At 34.0% G+C, this 17,651-nt stretch overlaps 1 protein-coding gene across 3 annotated transcripts in view; it reads right to left on the reverse strand.

Moving 5' to 3' along the window:
- CEP290 (centrosomal protein 290) overlaps positions 1-17,651 on the reverse strand; it is a 95,499-nt gene that overhangs the window by 36,765 nt on the left and 41,083 nt on the right. For all 3 annotated transcript variants that reach the window (XM_050750033.1, XM_050750031.1, XM_050750032.1), the window contains 9 exons: positions 12,316-12,427; positions 9,154-9,359; positions 8,070-8,221; positions 6,114-6,225; positions 4,403-4,858; positions 3,153-3,317; positions 2,033-2,140; positions 1,682-1,816; positions 218-484 (listed from right to left, as the gene is read on the reverse strand). In XM_050750033.1, coding sequence (XP_050605990.1) covers positions 218-484; positions 1,682-1,816; positions 2,033-2,140; positions 3,153-3,317; positions 4,403-4,858; positions 6,114-6,225; positions 8,070-8,221; positions 9,154-9,359; positions 12,316-12,427 — 1,713 coding nt within the window. The remainder of the gene's footprint in view (positions 1-217; positions 485-1,681; positions 1,817-2,032; positions 2,141-3,152; positions 3,318-4,402; positions 4,859-6,113; positions 6,226-8,069; positions 8,222-9,153; positions 9,360-12,315; positions 12,428-17,651) is intronic.

Here is a 17,651-nt window from a genome sequence, read left to right on the forward strand (position 1 = left end):
CTACTCCTGGTTTATTTAGTCAGTGTATAAGAGAGATACATTTACACAAACTGCCAGTTTTACTGATAGAGGTGTAATCCAATCACATGCAAGTCACAGTTCTTAAATAGAATCATTTGAAAGCAAGAAAATAACTACCACTTTAAGGTAAAATATTTAGCATTTGCTTAAAAAAACTAATACATGAAACAGTATAACTCATAATATAATAAAATACCTCTCTGGCTTTTTCTAGAAGATGTTGATACTTCTTTAATACTTCTTCTTTTTGATTTAACCTTGCTTGCATGTTTGCAATGGTTTGATGAGCAATTTTCAAAGTGTGGTGAGATTTTGGTTCCATCTCTTTTCTCCCTAGCTCAGCTATGAGCTTTTCTCTTTCTGCAGTGGCAGGCAATCGAAGCCTCAGTTCATTGATTACTTTGTCTCTTGACAGTATATTTTGTTCTGCTAACCTTAAAGCAGATTCTTTCTCTTTCAGTTTCTGCAATGATTAAATCACAATAGATAATTAAAGTATCTTTTTTTCCTTCATCTGAATTTTAGATTAGTTATTAGCAAAAAAAAAAAAAAAAATTCACTTTATTTTTCACATCATATGTACAATAGCCATTTGATATTTAATAAGGTTAAACTAATTCTAATTGACAACAGTTATTTGCATGCTTATTTATAAGAATATTACATATGTTAGAAACTTCATTGTTATGATGAAAATAAAATTTAATTAAGGTACTTTATCAAGATATTACAGTTAAGAACTATAAAAGTGTGGTGGTATGAGATTTAGGAAGAATATGTAATAAATTATTTCTTTTATTTTGGTCCATTGACTAGCAGAGCATTAGAAGACTAATCTATAAGTCAGTTAAGTACAAAACTGGAATTTTAGTGGCCCAAGTCAATAAATTACTATTATAAAATCTGCAGCTTATTAAAACAAAAGAGAAAAAATCAGAAACATTTTTACTCTTCAAGAGGATTAAGGTGGGTATTTTAAATTAAGTAATTCAATGGCAATTCACATAAATGACAAATCTTACAATTACTGAAGAAGATCTAAGTTTTACTTAAAAATGTACAGTTTTACTTGAAAACTCCTTTATGTATATTTTTAAATGTATTTGTAGTTAATATATTTAGATGAAAACTAAAATGAAAATCATATTCAGTTTACATTATTTTCTGAATAATTTAATGCAGATGACAGATTTGATCACCTACTAATCAAATTCAAGAACTAGGTTAAAACAGAAAGTAATTTCTAATTTACCTTCAGCCCTTTAAAGGGCTGAAGTTTATAAAAGGGAATGAACTGAAAACTGATTCATAGATTATATAACATGCACTTCAAAGTAAAACCAAAAAAATAAGAATAAAGAGATCATATAAGGGAAGATAATATACTGCTCATAGAGCTACAATTAAATGCTTTTTGTTTCCTTTCATATTCAGTGTACCTAAAGGTAACAGGAAGTAATTAAATAGTGAATTCAAATTAACTATATCTGCTGTTCATTATCAGCTATTAGAAACATTATAGGAGAATAGAAAAACAGTGAAATTAGCAAGAGATTCATCATTCTATGCATTGTCCTCATAAAGAAATATTATTTAGAAAGCCCCCCAAACATACCAAATAATACCAAGTAATAATCAAAATGCAAATTCTTCTAATTACCTCTTCTAGTGATCTGCAAGTTGCCCGTGTTTCTAGGATTATTCGAATATTCTCCTTAATTTTTCTTAGCGCCATCTCAAGTTGATTTGGAAGGGGCAAACTAGGGTCAGGGATTGATCCTGTAGCTTCTTCAAACTATTAACAAATAGTATGTTTTTTAACAAAGCAGTGGCAGCATTGAGAGTAACTATTAATATTTATAGCTGTATGATAAAATATAGATTAAATCACTCATATTTTAAATAGACAATATAACAACCAATTAAAATTACATCTGATACAGGAATCATTTCTGTGAGCTAACCCTCTAGTCTATGCTACAGAGTAGCAAACAAGATTCATCATTCATACCTTTTGTGCCGCATTTAGTATTTCATTTTGCTGACGGTCAAAAATGTCTAGTTGACGTTCCAGGTCAACTTCTCTTTGATCCCAGGCCAGTTGTCTTTCTTCATGAAACTAAAAAGAAAGACAATTTATGTCAGACATATATACAAAGACATCAGGCACATAACAGGCATTTTATATATATTTTCTTATGTAATCCTCACAACACATTGAAGATACTGTAATTATTTTCCTTTTGTGGAAAAAAATACAAACTCAGAGAGGTGAAGTAACTTGTGTAAGATCACAGAGAAAGGCAGATGTGAAGTAAGGATTTCAATCTCTCCATCCATCCATCCATCCATCCATCCATCCATCCATCCATCCATCCATGCATCCATGCATCCAGCTATGCAAAAGATATTTAATGATATATATCATGTGCCAAGCATCATTCTAGGCAGTGCAAATATAGCAGTAAACAAAACCAAATCTCTGTCACCATGGAACTTACATTCTAGTGAAGGAAAGACAGACAACAATAAAAAAGTAAGTAGGTAATATGTCAGAAGGTTACAAGCGCTATGGAGAAAAATTAAGTTAATTAATCTCAAGGGAATCTTGATAGTAGGATTTACTGTTGTATATTAGGTGGCTGTTGAAGGACACACTGATAAGGTAAGACATTTAAGCCAAGACTTGCGGGCACTGAAAGTGTAAATACCAAAGGTATCTAGGCTAAGAACAATTTAAGCAGAGGGAACAATCTCTGAGACAGTCATATGTTTGATGAATTTCATCTGTCTCTGAAGCATATACTTTATTCTATAACAAGCTGCCTTCTTACTCTATCAGTGAGAGCCAGTAGAAACGTGAAACTGTGAAAAGTCAAATAACCAATACCAAAATAAAAATTAACTTACCAAATGAGGTTGCTTATGTATTGCTCTTTTTAAGATTAAGACTACTGTTGTAAAAATTAAATAAATATGAATTTTTAGAATAGTTTAGAAAATAAAAAACAAATTATTACATAATCAATTAGTAATGGAAAGTGCACTTAATTAGAAGAATAACATAGTCACTAGTGCAATATTCTTGCTTAAAATCTTAGGAAAAAAACAAAATAAATATAAAATAAAACCTTGTTCTGCTGCACAATTTCTTCTTCAAGACTGCTGATTGTACGTTCATATTCAGAAATTATATTATTCAAATACTTTATTTCTTCTTTATCCTTGACTAATTCTCGATTTAGTTTAAGTTCTTGAAGACGAAGTTCTTCTATTTTCATATGCCAGTTGATTACCTAAGATTTACAATTTATATATACAAATGTAAATGCTATGTCAACAAATAACATTCCTCCATTGATGATAATGATTTTAATTGAAAGTAATGGGCATTCTAAAATAAAACAAGACACAATGTTATCTTTTCTCAAGCTACCTGACAAAATTTTACTTAGGATTTCCAAAGACATTTCTACAAATATGTGGGATTTTACAATAAAAATCTTCAAATTATGTTGGAATGGATATCACTAATATTCACTTTCTTCTGTTATATGTTTATTGAACACTGACTATAAGCAGGTCATTGAAACTTTGATATCACTTTCAAAAACAGAAATCCTAAATGTTTCTAGCCTAGCGAATAGGATGTAGTTGAAAGATAATTACTTTTCATTTAATTATTTCTAAATGAAGATAAAACCATATTAAAAATAAATGTGGGCTCACTAATTGTAGATCAAAGATAATTATGAACAGTAGAAATCAACTGATAACTACTACAATGTTTAAGAATAATTAGTGTTTAATTAATAGAAATTTGTCTACAGTATTTAAAATTCTTTGCTATTATACAATCTGAACATTCCCACTAAAATCTTTGGTTAGAAAAGCCTAATTTTATTTTTACAAATAATAGACATTCAAACAGCCAACACTGCTAAGTTGTAAAATCTAAATTAATGAATCATAATTGGAATTTAATTGTATCTTACGCATTTTTCATATAGGCACATATTAAGAAATTATCACGTAACTCTTTGAAGATAATGAATTTAAAATTGGCTGGGCACAGTGGCTCATGACTGTAATCTCAGCACTTTGAGAGACCAAAGCAGGAGGATTACTTGAAGCCAGGAGTTCGAGGCCAGCCTGGGTGACAAAGTGAGACCCTGTCTCTACAAAAAAACTTTAAATTTTTTTAAAAATAGGTAGGTATGGTGTGGTGCCCTGTACTCCCAGCTACAACTACTCAGGAGGTTGAGGCTGGAGAATCAGTTGAGCCCAGGAGTTCCAGCTATGTTTGCAACACTACACTCCAGCCTGGGAAACAGATCAAGACCCTGTCTCTTAAAAAAAAAAATCAAGTTTAAATGTTTACCTTTTGGGCTCCTTTGGTATCCTTTAAAGTGCTTATTAACTCTTCCAGGCCCTTTAATTTCAATTCCATCTCCAATGTTTTGTTCTCCATATTTCTATGTTCTTGTTGAGAATTTTTCATTTCTTGCATTATCTTAAGTTTGTCATTTTGTAGCTGAATCATTGTTTTAGAGAACTTTTCCTGTTGGGCCAAGGGTAAAGCTCCACTAAACTGTCGTCGTAGAGACTGAATTGTTTGGCGCAGATGTTTTGCTCTGTTTCTCCCCTCCAAACGAGCATAATAGAGAGCCTGTTCTTTTTCATCAAGTTTCTGCTCTAAGCGCATATTGTAGGCCTCCATCTTCTGCAGTTTAGACGTAATTGACTCCAACTTACCAAGAGCAGTAGCCTCACTAAGTTGAAGAGAGACATTATGTTGGTGCAACTTGGCAATCAATGCCTTTTCATCAGACTGTGCCTAATATTTAAAAAAATATATATTTGTAGTAAGTTTCAAATTTTTCCAATGAAGGTTATCACAGATTTAAAAATCACAATTTACTAAATAAAGTTTTAACACAGTGGCACAGGAGATCTACAAAAATGTAACTTTGCTTTAATACAAATAATTACCAAAGAATTGTAAAAGAAAAAACCTAGAATCAAACAAACTTAAAATCCAAATGTAACTAAATAACAGTGGGTATGTTACTGGGTTTTTTTTTTTTTTTGAGATGGAGTCTCGCTCTGTCACCCAGACTGGAGTGCAATGGCGCGATTTCGGCTCACTGCAACTTCCGCCTCCCGGGTTCAAGCAATTCTCCTGCCTCAGCCTCCTGGGAAGCTGAGATTACAGGCATGTGCCACCATGCCTGGCGAATTTTTGTATTTTTATATTTTTAGTACGGACGGGGTTTCACCATATTGGTCAGGCTGGTCTCAAACTCCTGACCTCGTGATCTGCCTGACTGGGCCTCCCAGAGTGCTCGGATTACAGCTGTGAGCCACCGTGCCTGGCTGCTACTGTTTTTTTAACTTCCATTGCAAATAACATAATACTGATTCAGACAAAGGGTACGTTTTTATAATTCCCAACATACATAATGTAAGAATACGTGAAAAGTTACATATAAATACAAGAGAAAATATTGTTATTAAAGATGTACTAATAACTTCCTAGTACTTTTTCTCAGCGTCCTAATTTTGATCAGCAGCGTAATTCATCTATAGGCATTTAAATGCTGTACTGGATTACTGAACAATATTTCAAATTACAGAGTTTTCTAATCAGGTTACAACTAACAAGAATAACAGCCTCTGGTTGCTATATCTTTTGATTAAAAATGTAACACTGGCCCAGCATGATGGCCCACACCTGTAATCCCAGTATTTTGGGAAGCCAAGGTGGGTAGATCTTTTCAGTCTAGGAGTTCGAGACCACCCTAGGCAACATAGTGAAACCCTGTCTCTACAAAATATGCATAAAAAATTAGTCAGGTGTGGTGGCACGTTCCTGTAGTCCCAGCTGTCCAAGAGGCTGAGGTGGGAGGATCACCTGAGCCCGGGTGGCGAAGGCTGCAGTGAGCCTTGAATGTGCCACTGCATTCCACCCTGGGTGACAGAATGAGACCCTATCTCAAAGTAAACAAAAAGTGTAACATATCGCTCCCAACATCTAAAGTAAATTTAGGAAAAAAGTGGATTCTATATAGAAGAGCCAATATTGCACATACCTGATAGTCCAGCAGTTGCATTCTGAGGGACTCTACTTCCTTTTCCCTAGATTGTTGTTGTGCATTCAAAATTTCAACTTGCCTTCTGGCAATATCAGAAATCTCTCTCAGTCTAGGAAATGATAAGGTACTTCAGGAACAATTAAGTACACTTTCTAAATAAATGCCAAAATTCAAAATTTCTAGACCCAAAAAGGTCTAGAAAATTTTTGATTTCCAAAAAGCCATTCATTTTCAGCATCTATCTCTTCTTTTTATGAAATACTAAAACAGGATTTCCTAAACTGTTTCATGAAACATAATTCCATGAAGGGTTATCATGTTTGCTATATAAAAAAAAAAACTTCATTCCCAACATCCCTCCTCCCCTTTGAATATTCCTAACATATATTCAGTACTCTCAGAGGTTTTATCATATATAGCTTTCTCAAATCATACTTACTATATATAGCATTTTCCAAATGTATATAGCCAAAGAACTTCTGTTCCCACACTTTTTTCCATAAAACATTAATTGTCATAATTTGGAATATGCTAGGATAAGGTATTTAGTACATTTATCTAATACCATCACACAGTTAAGAATACAGAAATGTAAAATTTCTAAGATCCTTAGATGGATTAATGTATGTTTTGATTTGTTTTAATCTACAAGTTATCAGAAATGTGAAAAGAAACAAAACATGCATTTAATAAAACTACAAAAAAAAAAAAAAAAAGATAGCCTAATGGCAATAAGTCCTTCAAATTCCCTTATGAATACTGTGATAAGCTAATACAGGCAAAGTAAAATGTAAAGTTTCTTTGCTTTGGGTTAGAATAATTTTAGTTCAGTGTTACAGATAAGGTAGGTTTCCTTATACTGATCAGAGGCTCTCATTGCCAGTTTAATGATTAACAAAATATGATTAAAATGAACTATTATAAGTTAGTTTATATCAAAAGAGGTCCATGAGAAGAAAGGATCAATTTTTTCAAAAAACGGTCTTTCATAGTGAAAAAGATGTCAAAAACTGATATTCCCAAGAGAACTATCAAGGCTCCAAAGGAATGGTTATATTTTTACAAGTAGGCCATAAAACATTTTTACTATTTATGCTTGAGAGATAACTAAGTGCTCCTTACACTTTTCTATTGAAGTATCACCTAATTACAAAAGAGAGAAAATACAGCATATAGCTGGCACACAGCATTTTTTTTTTTTTTTTTTTGACAGTCTTGCTCTGTCACCAGACTAGAGTGCAGTGGTGCAATCTTGGCTCACTGCAACCTCCACCTCCCAGGATCAAGTGATTCTCCTGCCTCTGCCTCCCCAGCAGCTGCAGCTACAGGTGCACGTCACCACGCCTGGCCAGCACACAGTATTTATTCCTTATATATATTTTGTGTTCTAAACTAGCTCGGCATATTTCTTCATGTAAACTGAAAACAAAAATATAACCTCAAGGTTAAGTACAATTGTACAAGTCAATATATGTTTAATACCTTGCACAGTGACTAGTACATAGTAGATGCCTGATAAATGTAAACTAAATCAAAATCTGAAGTTTTAATTATATTCTTACAGCAACCTTATGAAACAGGTAGAAGAGGCACTATTACTTCCTTATTAAAATGAAGAAACTTAAGTTTAAATACAATAAATAACCATTCCTCCTCTATCACCCCTTCCCCAGAAAATCCATATGTGGAGGAACTGGACCTTTCTACAGTAATATTCCTGAACTCTAAACAATGTAAATCTAGAGAGGTCACTTCCTCTTTAACAACATTATTCTCATCAATACTGTTATTTAACCCTGTTAAAACCAATCTTAATATTACTTAATCCTGTTTTTATAAAAAGAAATCAGTATCAATTACTACTAAGAATTATATACTTGCAATCGGGTTTCTTAAAGACAAATTAAAGAAAATACATCTAGTCAAACGACTAAAATGTTTACATGCACTTACTTTGACACTTCAACTTTTAGTTCCATTTCATTCTTCTCCAATTCTAGAATCCGTTGCCTATCAGCATCACTTACTGCCTTGCTCACACTACCAGCTAATTCATCTCTTAACATCTGTTCCACCTTCTGTGCATCCAAATTGATTTTGGTAAGCTAAGGAAATGTAACAAAAAATGTTTAGATACATCAATTTTTGGTGAGGTTTTTTTGTAATTTAGCTTTTAAAGTACTGCAATCCTCTTTACTTGGCCTTAGTCCACATATATTGAGTGTGAAGTGTTAAGAACAGACTGAAGGAGGGTAAAAAGATGAAGGAATCAGAAACAAATTATGGAGACTCTGGTTATATTCCAATCCATCAAAAGTCATTCTTATTAGGCAACTCATTATCTAATAATATCTGAACTTGCAATATTCTTACTTTGCTTAGAACGCAATCTGATCATTATATTTTACTTTAATTATATCATCTATAAATAAATTCAAATGAGTTAATAAAATCTTACTCATATAGATTTAGTGACATAGTTAAAACAAAAATGATATAAATGCTTTGAAAATATATTAAATCTCAAGGAAAGCAAACACTGTAAAAGTTGTGTTTAATCATAAATTGTTAAATACTTGCAAACTATATTTACTGCCATGCAGTTTAATGATTCTGACCACATCAAAAATATATAAAACCTCCAATTAGAATGTAAAGTCCCTGAAAGTAGAGATTATTGTCTATTTTGTTTCTTGCTATACTCCCAGTCCTAACGCAGGGTCTGACATGTAATAGGCAATGAATAAATATTTGTTAAATGAAGGGATGGTGGTGAAAGGCAATTCCATTGTTTAGTAAATAACATTTCATACGTTAAATCTAATAATATAACATTGGTGAGAAACAAGAACTTATAGAAATATCTGCTTTCGTTTTAAACAATTCATATTTAAATCTTTTACTTATTACACAAAACATAGGCACTATATTAATAAGCTATTTCAGAGATACAAACAAACCTCTTAACAATAATACAATGTCTACCAAGACTAATTCTTTATTCTCTAATTGTATGATAAAACTTATAATATCAAACCTCAGCAAATTTGGTTTCCAATTCAAAATTACGTTCCTCCATTTGCTTTAATGAAGTCCGTAAGTGTTCATACATTTTTTGACAATGTTCAGCCCGCTGCCTTTCATTTAATTCCTTCATTTCCAGCATAGTTATTTTTTTTGAAATGGAAACAATGTCACTGTTGGTTATTGATTTCTTTGCCTTATCCATGCTAGATTCATTACCTATATGCAATAATACTTAAGTCAATCTCATGTTGTTTATATTAAAATTACCTCAGATATTTTAGATGTTGTATATAAGAAAGCATTATAGTTCCATGGAAAGCACATCAACTTTCTGAATTCTATCAGACCTGGACTCTAATCTTAGCTCTGTTACTTCCTGCCTGTGTGATGCCTATACCACTGTACCATTTAATCTCTGTGGAACTTAATGTTCTTCATAAGTCAAATGATTAATTAAAAAAAAAAACCTATTCCTCACAGAATTGTGGAACTAACAATATAAAGGACTTAGTGCAGAAGTGTCCCATATAAGAAATTTTAAAAATGGCAAGTAAACATTTTACTGAAAGGAGATAAACTGTACGAGAAGCAGTGCAGTAAAGCAATGTGACTTTGTGAATATAAGCGCAATGACTTGATTTTTAAAGTCTCACAGAGCCAAGCTGAAAAGTAAAATCTGAAGCCATATGATGGATATATTCTACAAAATATAATCTTGTCTAATCATGAGTATTATTAGGTCTTTGTACAGACCTAATACCAAATATTTTACAGTCTTTTATTAGTTGTTATGCCTTAATCTTACATATGTAGTTATGTAGCTTGTCTTTGGACACAAAAGTCTGTGGCTAAATGGAAAGAGAACTAAAAGCGTCAATTTACCATAAAAAGGCATCGCATAGGAGTGTCATTAGTTACTTAGTTATTTTTTGAGGAGGGGGAAGAAAACATACTTTTGCTTTGTAAACACGGTCCAGAAAAAAACAAACAAAATAGGGCATTTTGCTTTTCAGCAACTTAAAACTGATGTGTTTAGGGTGGCCAATTATTTAAAGGAGCTAAGCAGCAACTCACTTTGTAAACAGCCTTTTACAATACCAATAATGCCCTCTCCTATTTTTCCAGCTTCATAAGTTCAAGTTTTATAATAGATTTTTCTCAAAGTAATATACATTTCCTGAAAAAAAAAAAAATTGGTCTCTATCTCAGTTTTAAAAAGTACTTTATTATGTTCTGTATTTATCTTTTAAATTTATTATTTTAGAATAGCTGTTGCAAGCAGTAATCAAGTAACTAACAATCATGGATCACTAACAGGTGCTAAAAAGCATTAGTAAATCAGTTCATTATGGAATAAAGACTCATTCAAGTAACCTTAGGCACCATATAGAAAAGTATTGCAATAAATACCAATATACAAAGGAATCCTCCTCCATTCTGTATTGTGCTAAACTCTGATAAGAAGAGAAAAGCACATCGCAAGGGCTGAAGCAGATTAGTCATCTTATATGTTCTTGGGTTTGGAGCATTCTTAAAGAGAGGATAAAGCACAACAGCTCAACACTAACAAATTCCTAGATGAAAAAAAGCTAATGATGTGACATTTTTAAACTAAGATATAAGGTCAACAGGGAATAGGGAAACACTCTTAAAACTTTGGTGATATAAATCCATATATGGAAGAGATTAAGATACATAAACATTAAAGAATTTCTGTAGGGAATTCAGCATTTATTAAAAATAAAGATGATAAAATACAAAGAACCTACTAAAATTGTATGCAATACTCTCTTATGTCTTCATTTAAATGATGTCTTCTTCCAAGTAAATAGTACACAAAAGTCAATTCATATTTAATCTCTTATTGAGTGAAAAATTACATTTCTAAAAGTAGCTTATCTAAGATTTCCCAATGTTAGGCTGCTCTAAACCAAGTATGTCATTACCAATTTAAGAGAACAGCTCTATTTAGTAATAAAAACCTTGAATAGCTCTAAGGTCTAGGAAACAAATAAACGAAAATACATTATCAAAAGCAGCAAATTTATTTGAAAATAATGAAGCACAATATATGAGATAACATTATGAAAATCTTACAAACTAGGATAACTATTTGAAAAATTAATATGGAAAACTCTAACGAGAGCCACAAAGATTTCAATACCTTTTGAGACAGAAATATCTCTGTGAGATATACATGAAAATGTTCACTGTGGCACTATAATAGCAAAGATATAGAAAGCTAGTGATTTAATTACTCAAACACAGTAGGATATTGCATAACTATTTACAAGTATGATTACAAGTATGATGAATAAAACAATTTTTCATTTTTATTATTTATTTATTTTTGAGACGGAGTCTCGTTCTTATTACCCAGGCTGGAGTGTTGTGGCGCGATCTCGGCTCATTGCAACCTCCGACTCCTGGGTTCAAGCAATTCTCCTGCCTCAGCCTCCTAAGTAGCTGGGATTACAGGAACCTGCCACCATGCCTGGCTAATTTTTGTACTTTTAGTAGAGATGGGGTTTTGCCATGTTGGCCAGGCTGGTCTCGAATTCCTGACCTCAGGTGATCTGCTCTCCTTAGCCTCCCAAAGTGCTGGGATTATAGGTGTGAGTCACTGTGCCCAGCCACAAAAATATTTTTGATACTACTATCTAAATACAGTATAGAATAATGTTTATAATAATTTAAAACATATAAAATATGTAAACATATAGACGCAAAAAATACAGTAATACAGTAGTAAAACTATGAGAAATATAACTTCTTTTCAAATTTTCTTTGCTGTTTCCTGGTATCTTTTAATTTAAAAATATCAAATGATATACAACTAATATAACTTGCACTCAGTGAAAAAACTCATAATACTATTATTAAAATATCATCAGTTTTAATTGTTAAATGGTTCAAAATAGTTAATAGCTTAGTCATAAATTTTTAACACACATGATTTCATTAGAAAGAAATCTAACTTAAGGACTGAAAACTAAACTTAGGTGGGGTTAAGTAAAGGATTATTCATCTACCTAAGTTAAACTATTAGGCAGAAAGTTCTTTTTTTAGTCAAAATACTTCCTTTTAATCTAGTATAAAAAAGGAACTTTAAATAAGAAATATTCATTATTAGATGTTAATCATTTAATATTATCAGAGTCATAAGACTTACCTAATCTAGTTTCTTGTTCCCAGGCTTGTTCAATAGTGTGAAGTTTTTCCTTGGTAATCTCCAGTTCTTTATTTATAGACTCCACTTGTTCTTTTAAGGAGGCATTTTCACACTGAATAAGGAAAAACATCACTAAGAAACTACATTGTAATTCAGACCAATACCACAAAATGACATTGTCTTAACTTTATATAACATCTCCTTAAAACTCACAATCCAGTTTTTTACAAAATTAGAATTTCCTCCATATATAATACATGTATGCATGCCAACACATACATATATGTATAATACAGGTATACATATACATACTGATATAGTTTGGCTGTGTCCCTACCCAAATCTCATCTTGAATCGTAGTTCCCATAATCATCCTATGTCATGGGAGGGACTTGGTGAGAGGTATTGAATCGTGGGGGTGGTTTCCCCCATGCTATTCTCATAATAGTAAGTTCTCACGAGGTCTGATGGTTTTATAAGGGGTTTTCCCCTTCGCTTGGCTCACATTCTTCTCCTTCTGGCCACCATGTGAAAAAGAATGTGTTTGCTTCCCTTTCTGCCATGACTGTAAGTTTTCTGAGGCCTCCCCAGCTCTGTGGAACTGTGAGCCAATTAAATCTCTTTCCTTTATAAATTACCCAGTCTCAGATATTTCTTCATAGCAGCATGAGAATAGACTATTACATATGTATATACACACATATATATACACACACACACATCCATATATATATATCTCTCTAATGTAAAATATTATTTTAAAATAATCATCCAAATCCTGTGTTATCCAATACAGGGCCCTCAATTTCTGAGTATTAGCTTCTGCTACAAAAGCTGTAAATTCATTTTGGCCAAGCTGGAATACTCAAGAGTTTTGCACCCTTCCCAAACTAGTGCTTACTTCCTTTATGCACACAGTTGCTGAGCATCCTAGTGTGTCATCAGTGACAGATGACGATATTTATAGTGAAAAGAAATACAAAATTCTGGCCTTCAGAGTTCTGCCCTTTCACTGCCTATGTGTATGGGTGGGTGGCAGGATTTGGCCAGTGTGGAATGTAGCAGATAATAAGCAACAAACAAAAAGCCTATTAAAAATGTCAATATTGGCCAATCATGGTGACTCACACCTGTAATCCCAGCACTTTGGGAGGATGAGGTGGGTGGATCATTTGAGGTCAGGAGTTCGAGACAAGCCTGGCCAACATAGTACTAAACATAGTGCTAAAAATATAAAAATTAGCCAGTCGTGATGGCACGTTACTAGTAGATCCCAGCTACTCAGGAGGCTGAGGCAGAAGAATCGCTTGAACCTGGGAGGTGGAGGTTGCAGTGAGCCAAGATTACGCCACTGTGCTCTAGCCTGGGCAACACAGCAAGACTCCATCTCAAAAAAAAAGAGGTCAATATCAGCAGGTGCAGTGGCTCACACCTGTAATCCCAGCACTTTGGGAGGCTGAGGTGGGAGAATCACTAGAATCCAAGAGTTTGAGACCAGCCTGGGCAACAAAGTGAGACCTCATCTCTACAAAAAAATACAAAAATTTAGCTGAGTATGGTGGTGCATGCCTGTAATTCCAGTTATTTGGGAGGCTGAGGTGGGAGAATTACTTGATCCCAGGAAAGCAAGGCTACAGTGAGCTACGACTGTGCAACTGCACTCCAACCTGGGCAACAGAGTGAGACCCTGACTCAAAAAAAAAAAAAAAAAGTTGACATTTAGAAAGAAAATAAAAACAGGGTACTGAGCCAGTGAACAATAGAAGGGAACATATTTAGATAGAGTGGTTGAAGGATATCTTAACCACCAAAGAAGTGGTATTTAAGCTGAACTGTGAGGTTCGAAGTATTTATTATAAACCCAGATGCTCCAAAGGAAGAAAGCGTTTGGAGTACTGTAAGATCTGAGAGGAGAAAATGATTGAAATGATTGGAGCAGGAAAAGATTTGGAGGATTGGAGCACCCAAGCAGAGTAAGTAAAAATAAAAGTCAATAGCAGTAAAACATGAAGTTGGAGAGACCATCAGGGGCCATACCAAGCAGGGCATGGCATGCCAAGACAAGGAACTGGAATTTAACTTAATGCATAAAAGAAAACAGATTTTAAGGAGGAAGTTCTAAACAATCATTCTGGCTGCACTGTGGAGAATAAAGGGGTCAATAGAGAAATCAGGAAAACTAGTCAAAAAGACATTGTGGAAGTCCAGATGAGTGATGTTGCTGGTTTGGACAAGGGTTATAGCTGTGAGGATGAAGAAGACACATATAAACTACATTTGGAAAACAAAAATGGTAGGGAAAAAGGATGACTACAGAATAACTCTAAAGTGTCTGCCTTGACTAGCTGGTTGGGTAACTGAACATCTATTGAAATAAGAACGACTAGGAGAGAAACAGTAATCAGGAGTTCATTGTGGATATGTTAAATGTGAGATCCCCTTGAAACACAGGAATTGTAAAGTAGGTAATTCTGTACAACAGAATAGAGCTGTGAGGAAAAAGGCTGGAGACATAACATAAATATATATATCTTAAGTTCCTTTATTTTTTCTTTGAAAAAACAGAATGCCTATTTACTACATGCCAGGTACTCTAAGCAATGGATTTCTATGATAAATAAATTATATCCTAGAACTTATATTTGAGTGGAGTACCTGGAAAATAAGCCAATATATAATACAATGTCAGGTATTAAGTGTTATGAAGAATAATACAAACAGGGTAACGAGACTAAAAAGAGGATATGTTATGGTTAAATAAGCAGGATAAGGTAATAATAATATATTTTTAAGTAAAGTGCATAATTACAGTTTTATATGCTATGAATACACAGGAGGGAAAAAAGGAGGCTGAGGGTGTTTTAAATACCTTTCTATCCATTTTTTTTCTTCCTTTCATCCTTTTTCACAGGATAATCCTATTGTTTGTTACAAATCTTTTCCTCCCACCTACCCTGATATTTTACTATTTCCCTTATTACCACTTTCATCTCTTATCTTCATCACTCTCTCCCTACTAACTCTAAATTTTCTTTCCCTCCTCCCTCAAACTTCATTAGTCTCCTTTATTAAAAAAAAAAAAAAAAAAAAAAAAGGCTGGGCCTGGTGGCTTGTGCGTATAGTCCCAGCACTTTGTAAGGTTGAGGCTGGCGGATTACCTGATATCCAAATTTTGAGACCAGCCTGGCCAACATGGCAAAACTCTGTCTCTACTAAATTAGCCGGCCATGCTGGTAGGCACCTGTAATTCCAGCTACTCAGGAGACTGAGGCAGAAGAATCACTTGAACCTCAGAGGCAGAGGTTGCAGTGAGCCAAGATCACACCACTGTACTCAAGCCTGGGCAATGTAGTGAGGCTCTGTTTCAAAAAACAAACAAACAAACAAACAAACAAAGAATCCTCTTCTTGATTCTACCTCAGTCTACATCTGTTTCTTTTTTCTTCTACTATCAAATTTCCAGTTTTTCTTTTGCTTTATTACCCATCCAGTTTTTGTATTTCCTTATTATCTATTCTGTTCTTCACATATGAAATCTGATTTTAATCACCTCTAGTCTCATAAATCTTTACCTCTCAAAAAGCAACAACGATTACCTAAGCACCATATTTGACAACATGTGCACTGTGGCTCTCCACCACTAATCACTCTCATGTATTAGCTTGACCTCTGTGCCAAACAGGAGATACTCAACACACAGAAACAAATTAAATAGTTCCTTATATCAAAAGGCTTATATTCCATTAAGGGAGACAGATACATAAACACATTGTACTATGTACAAAACCTATGTATAAGATGCAGAACTAGTGTAGACAAGAGTGACTTTGTTCCATTAAAAAAAGGATGCTTAAGAAAAAAAAAGGTAATGCCTTAACAAAGTTTTGAAACAGGAATAGAAATTCACTGAGCAAAACAACTGGAAGAGAGAAATGGTTCCCTACATAAAGAAAAGAGCATGTACACAAGAACATACATAAGAACACTGTGCTCAGAAAACTCAGATAGTTCATCTCTTGCTCTAGATGACATGAGTAAGTACAGGACTTGACTTTTACCCTTCAGGTGACTGGTAGCTTTTGACAGTTTTTAAGCTAAGGAGTCAAATGGGAGTCACAGGGTAGGATTCATGTCTAGAATGACCATTCTTGTGGCAGTAAGGAGGATATAAGACTGGAGATAGAGACATGAATAATGGCTACCACAATAAAGATAATAAAAAATAAAACTAAGACACCACCAATAGGGATAGGTATGAGATATTCAGAATTATAGCTGGGGCCAGGCGCGGTGGCTCACATCTGTAAACCCAGCACTTTGGGAGGCCGAGGTGGGCAGATCACCTGAGGTCAGGAGTTCTAGACCATCCTGGTCAACATGGCGAAACCCCGTTTCTACTAAAAATACAAAAATTAGCTGAGCATGGTGGGGCACGCCTGTAATCCCAGCTACTCGGAGGCTGAAGCAGGAGAATTGCTTGAATCTGGGAGGCAGAGGATGCAGTAAGCCGAGATCAGGCTACTGCACTCAGCCTGGGTGACAGAGTGAAACTCCATCTCAAAAAAAAAAAAAAAAATCTTGAGGAAAGATGAAAAATATTCTTTGGGAAAATGATAATGTTAAAAATCACTCATTGATACATTATCTACAAGACCTCTCTTGCTTAGGACTTTCTCATGCTGGAGAGGATAGGACAGAGGACATGGAGAATGGAAAAACATAAATTACCACCACACCTAAATAGGCATAATTTTCTACAAAAAGTAACATAATCACCTCTCTTTGGCAAAAGCAGCAGAAAGGAAACTGATTATGATTACTTCTAAATAATATTGATAAACATGACTCATAATTTAGTAGGAGTCCTGAAAGCTACTCAGAACAACGTTTTCATTTACTGAACGTGTCTCTCTGAGCCAGCAAAAGCTTTTGAGCTAATAGAATTAGATTTTATGCTACTCCTGTGAGAGGATTTTAGATAAGAATTATCCAAAATCCAGAAGCCTCTATTTCTGATGAGGAAGACGAACAAATCAGGAGCTTGTTCTGTCCTCAGTAAGAGGTATGGAGCTCAAGAGGCTGTAAGAGAACTGTAAAGGGTCTGGTCCATATTCACAGATTATAACTTATGATATTCTACTCTAGGTTTTTGTATTTCTACAACAAAAAATGATGAGAATTTACAGAGTGCATCCATGGTCCAGGAAGAGCCCTTAATATTTCAGTCACTGTTGTCTACATTCATTCCAAGGAACAAAAGCCAGGGACCACGGAAAAATAGTTTGCTCTGGGTACAGGGGTAAGAGAAAGGGATGGGCACTTAATGGGTGCTTCCC

Source organism: Macaca thibetana, chromosome 11, assembly GCF_024542745.1.
Source record: "Macaca thibetana thibetana isolate TM-01 chromosome 11, ASM2454274v1, whole genome shotgun sequence".
Classification (NCBI taxonomy): Eukaryota; Metazoa; Chordata; class Mammalia; order Primates; family Cercopithecidae; genus Macaca; species Macaca thibetana.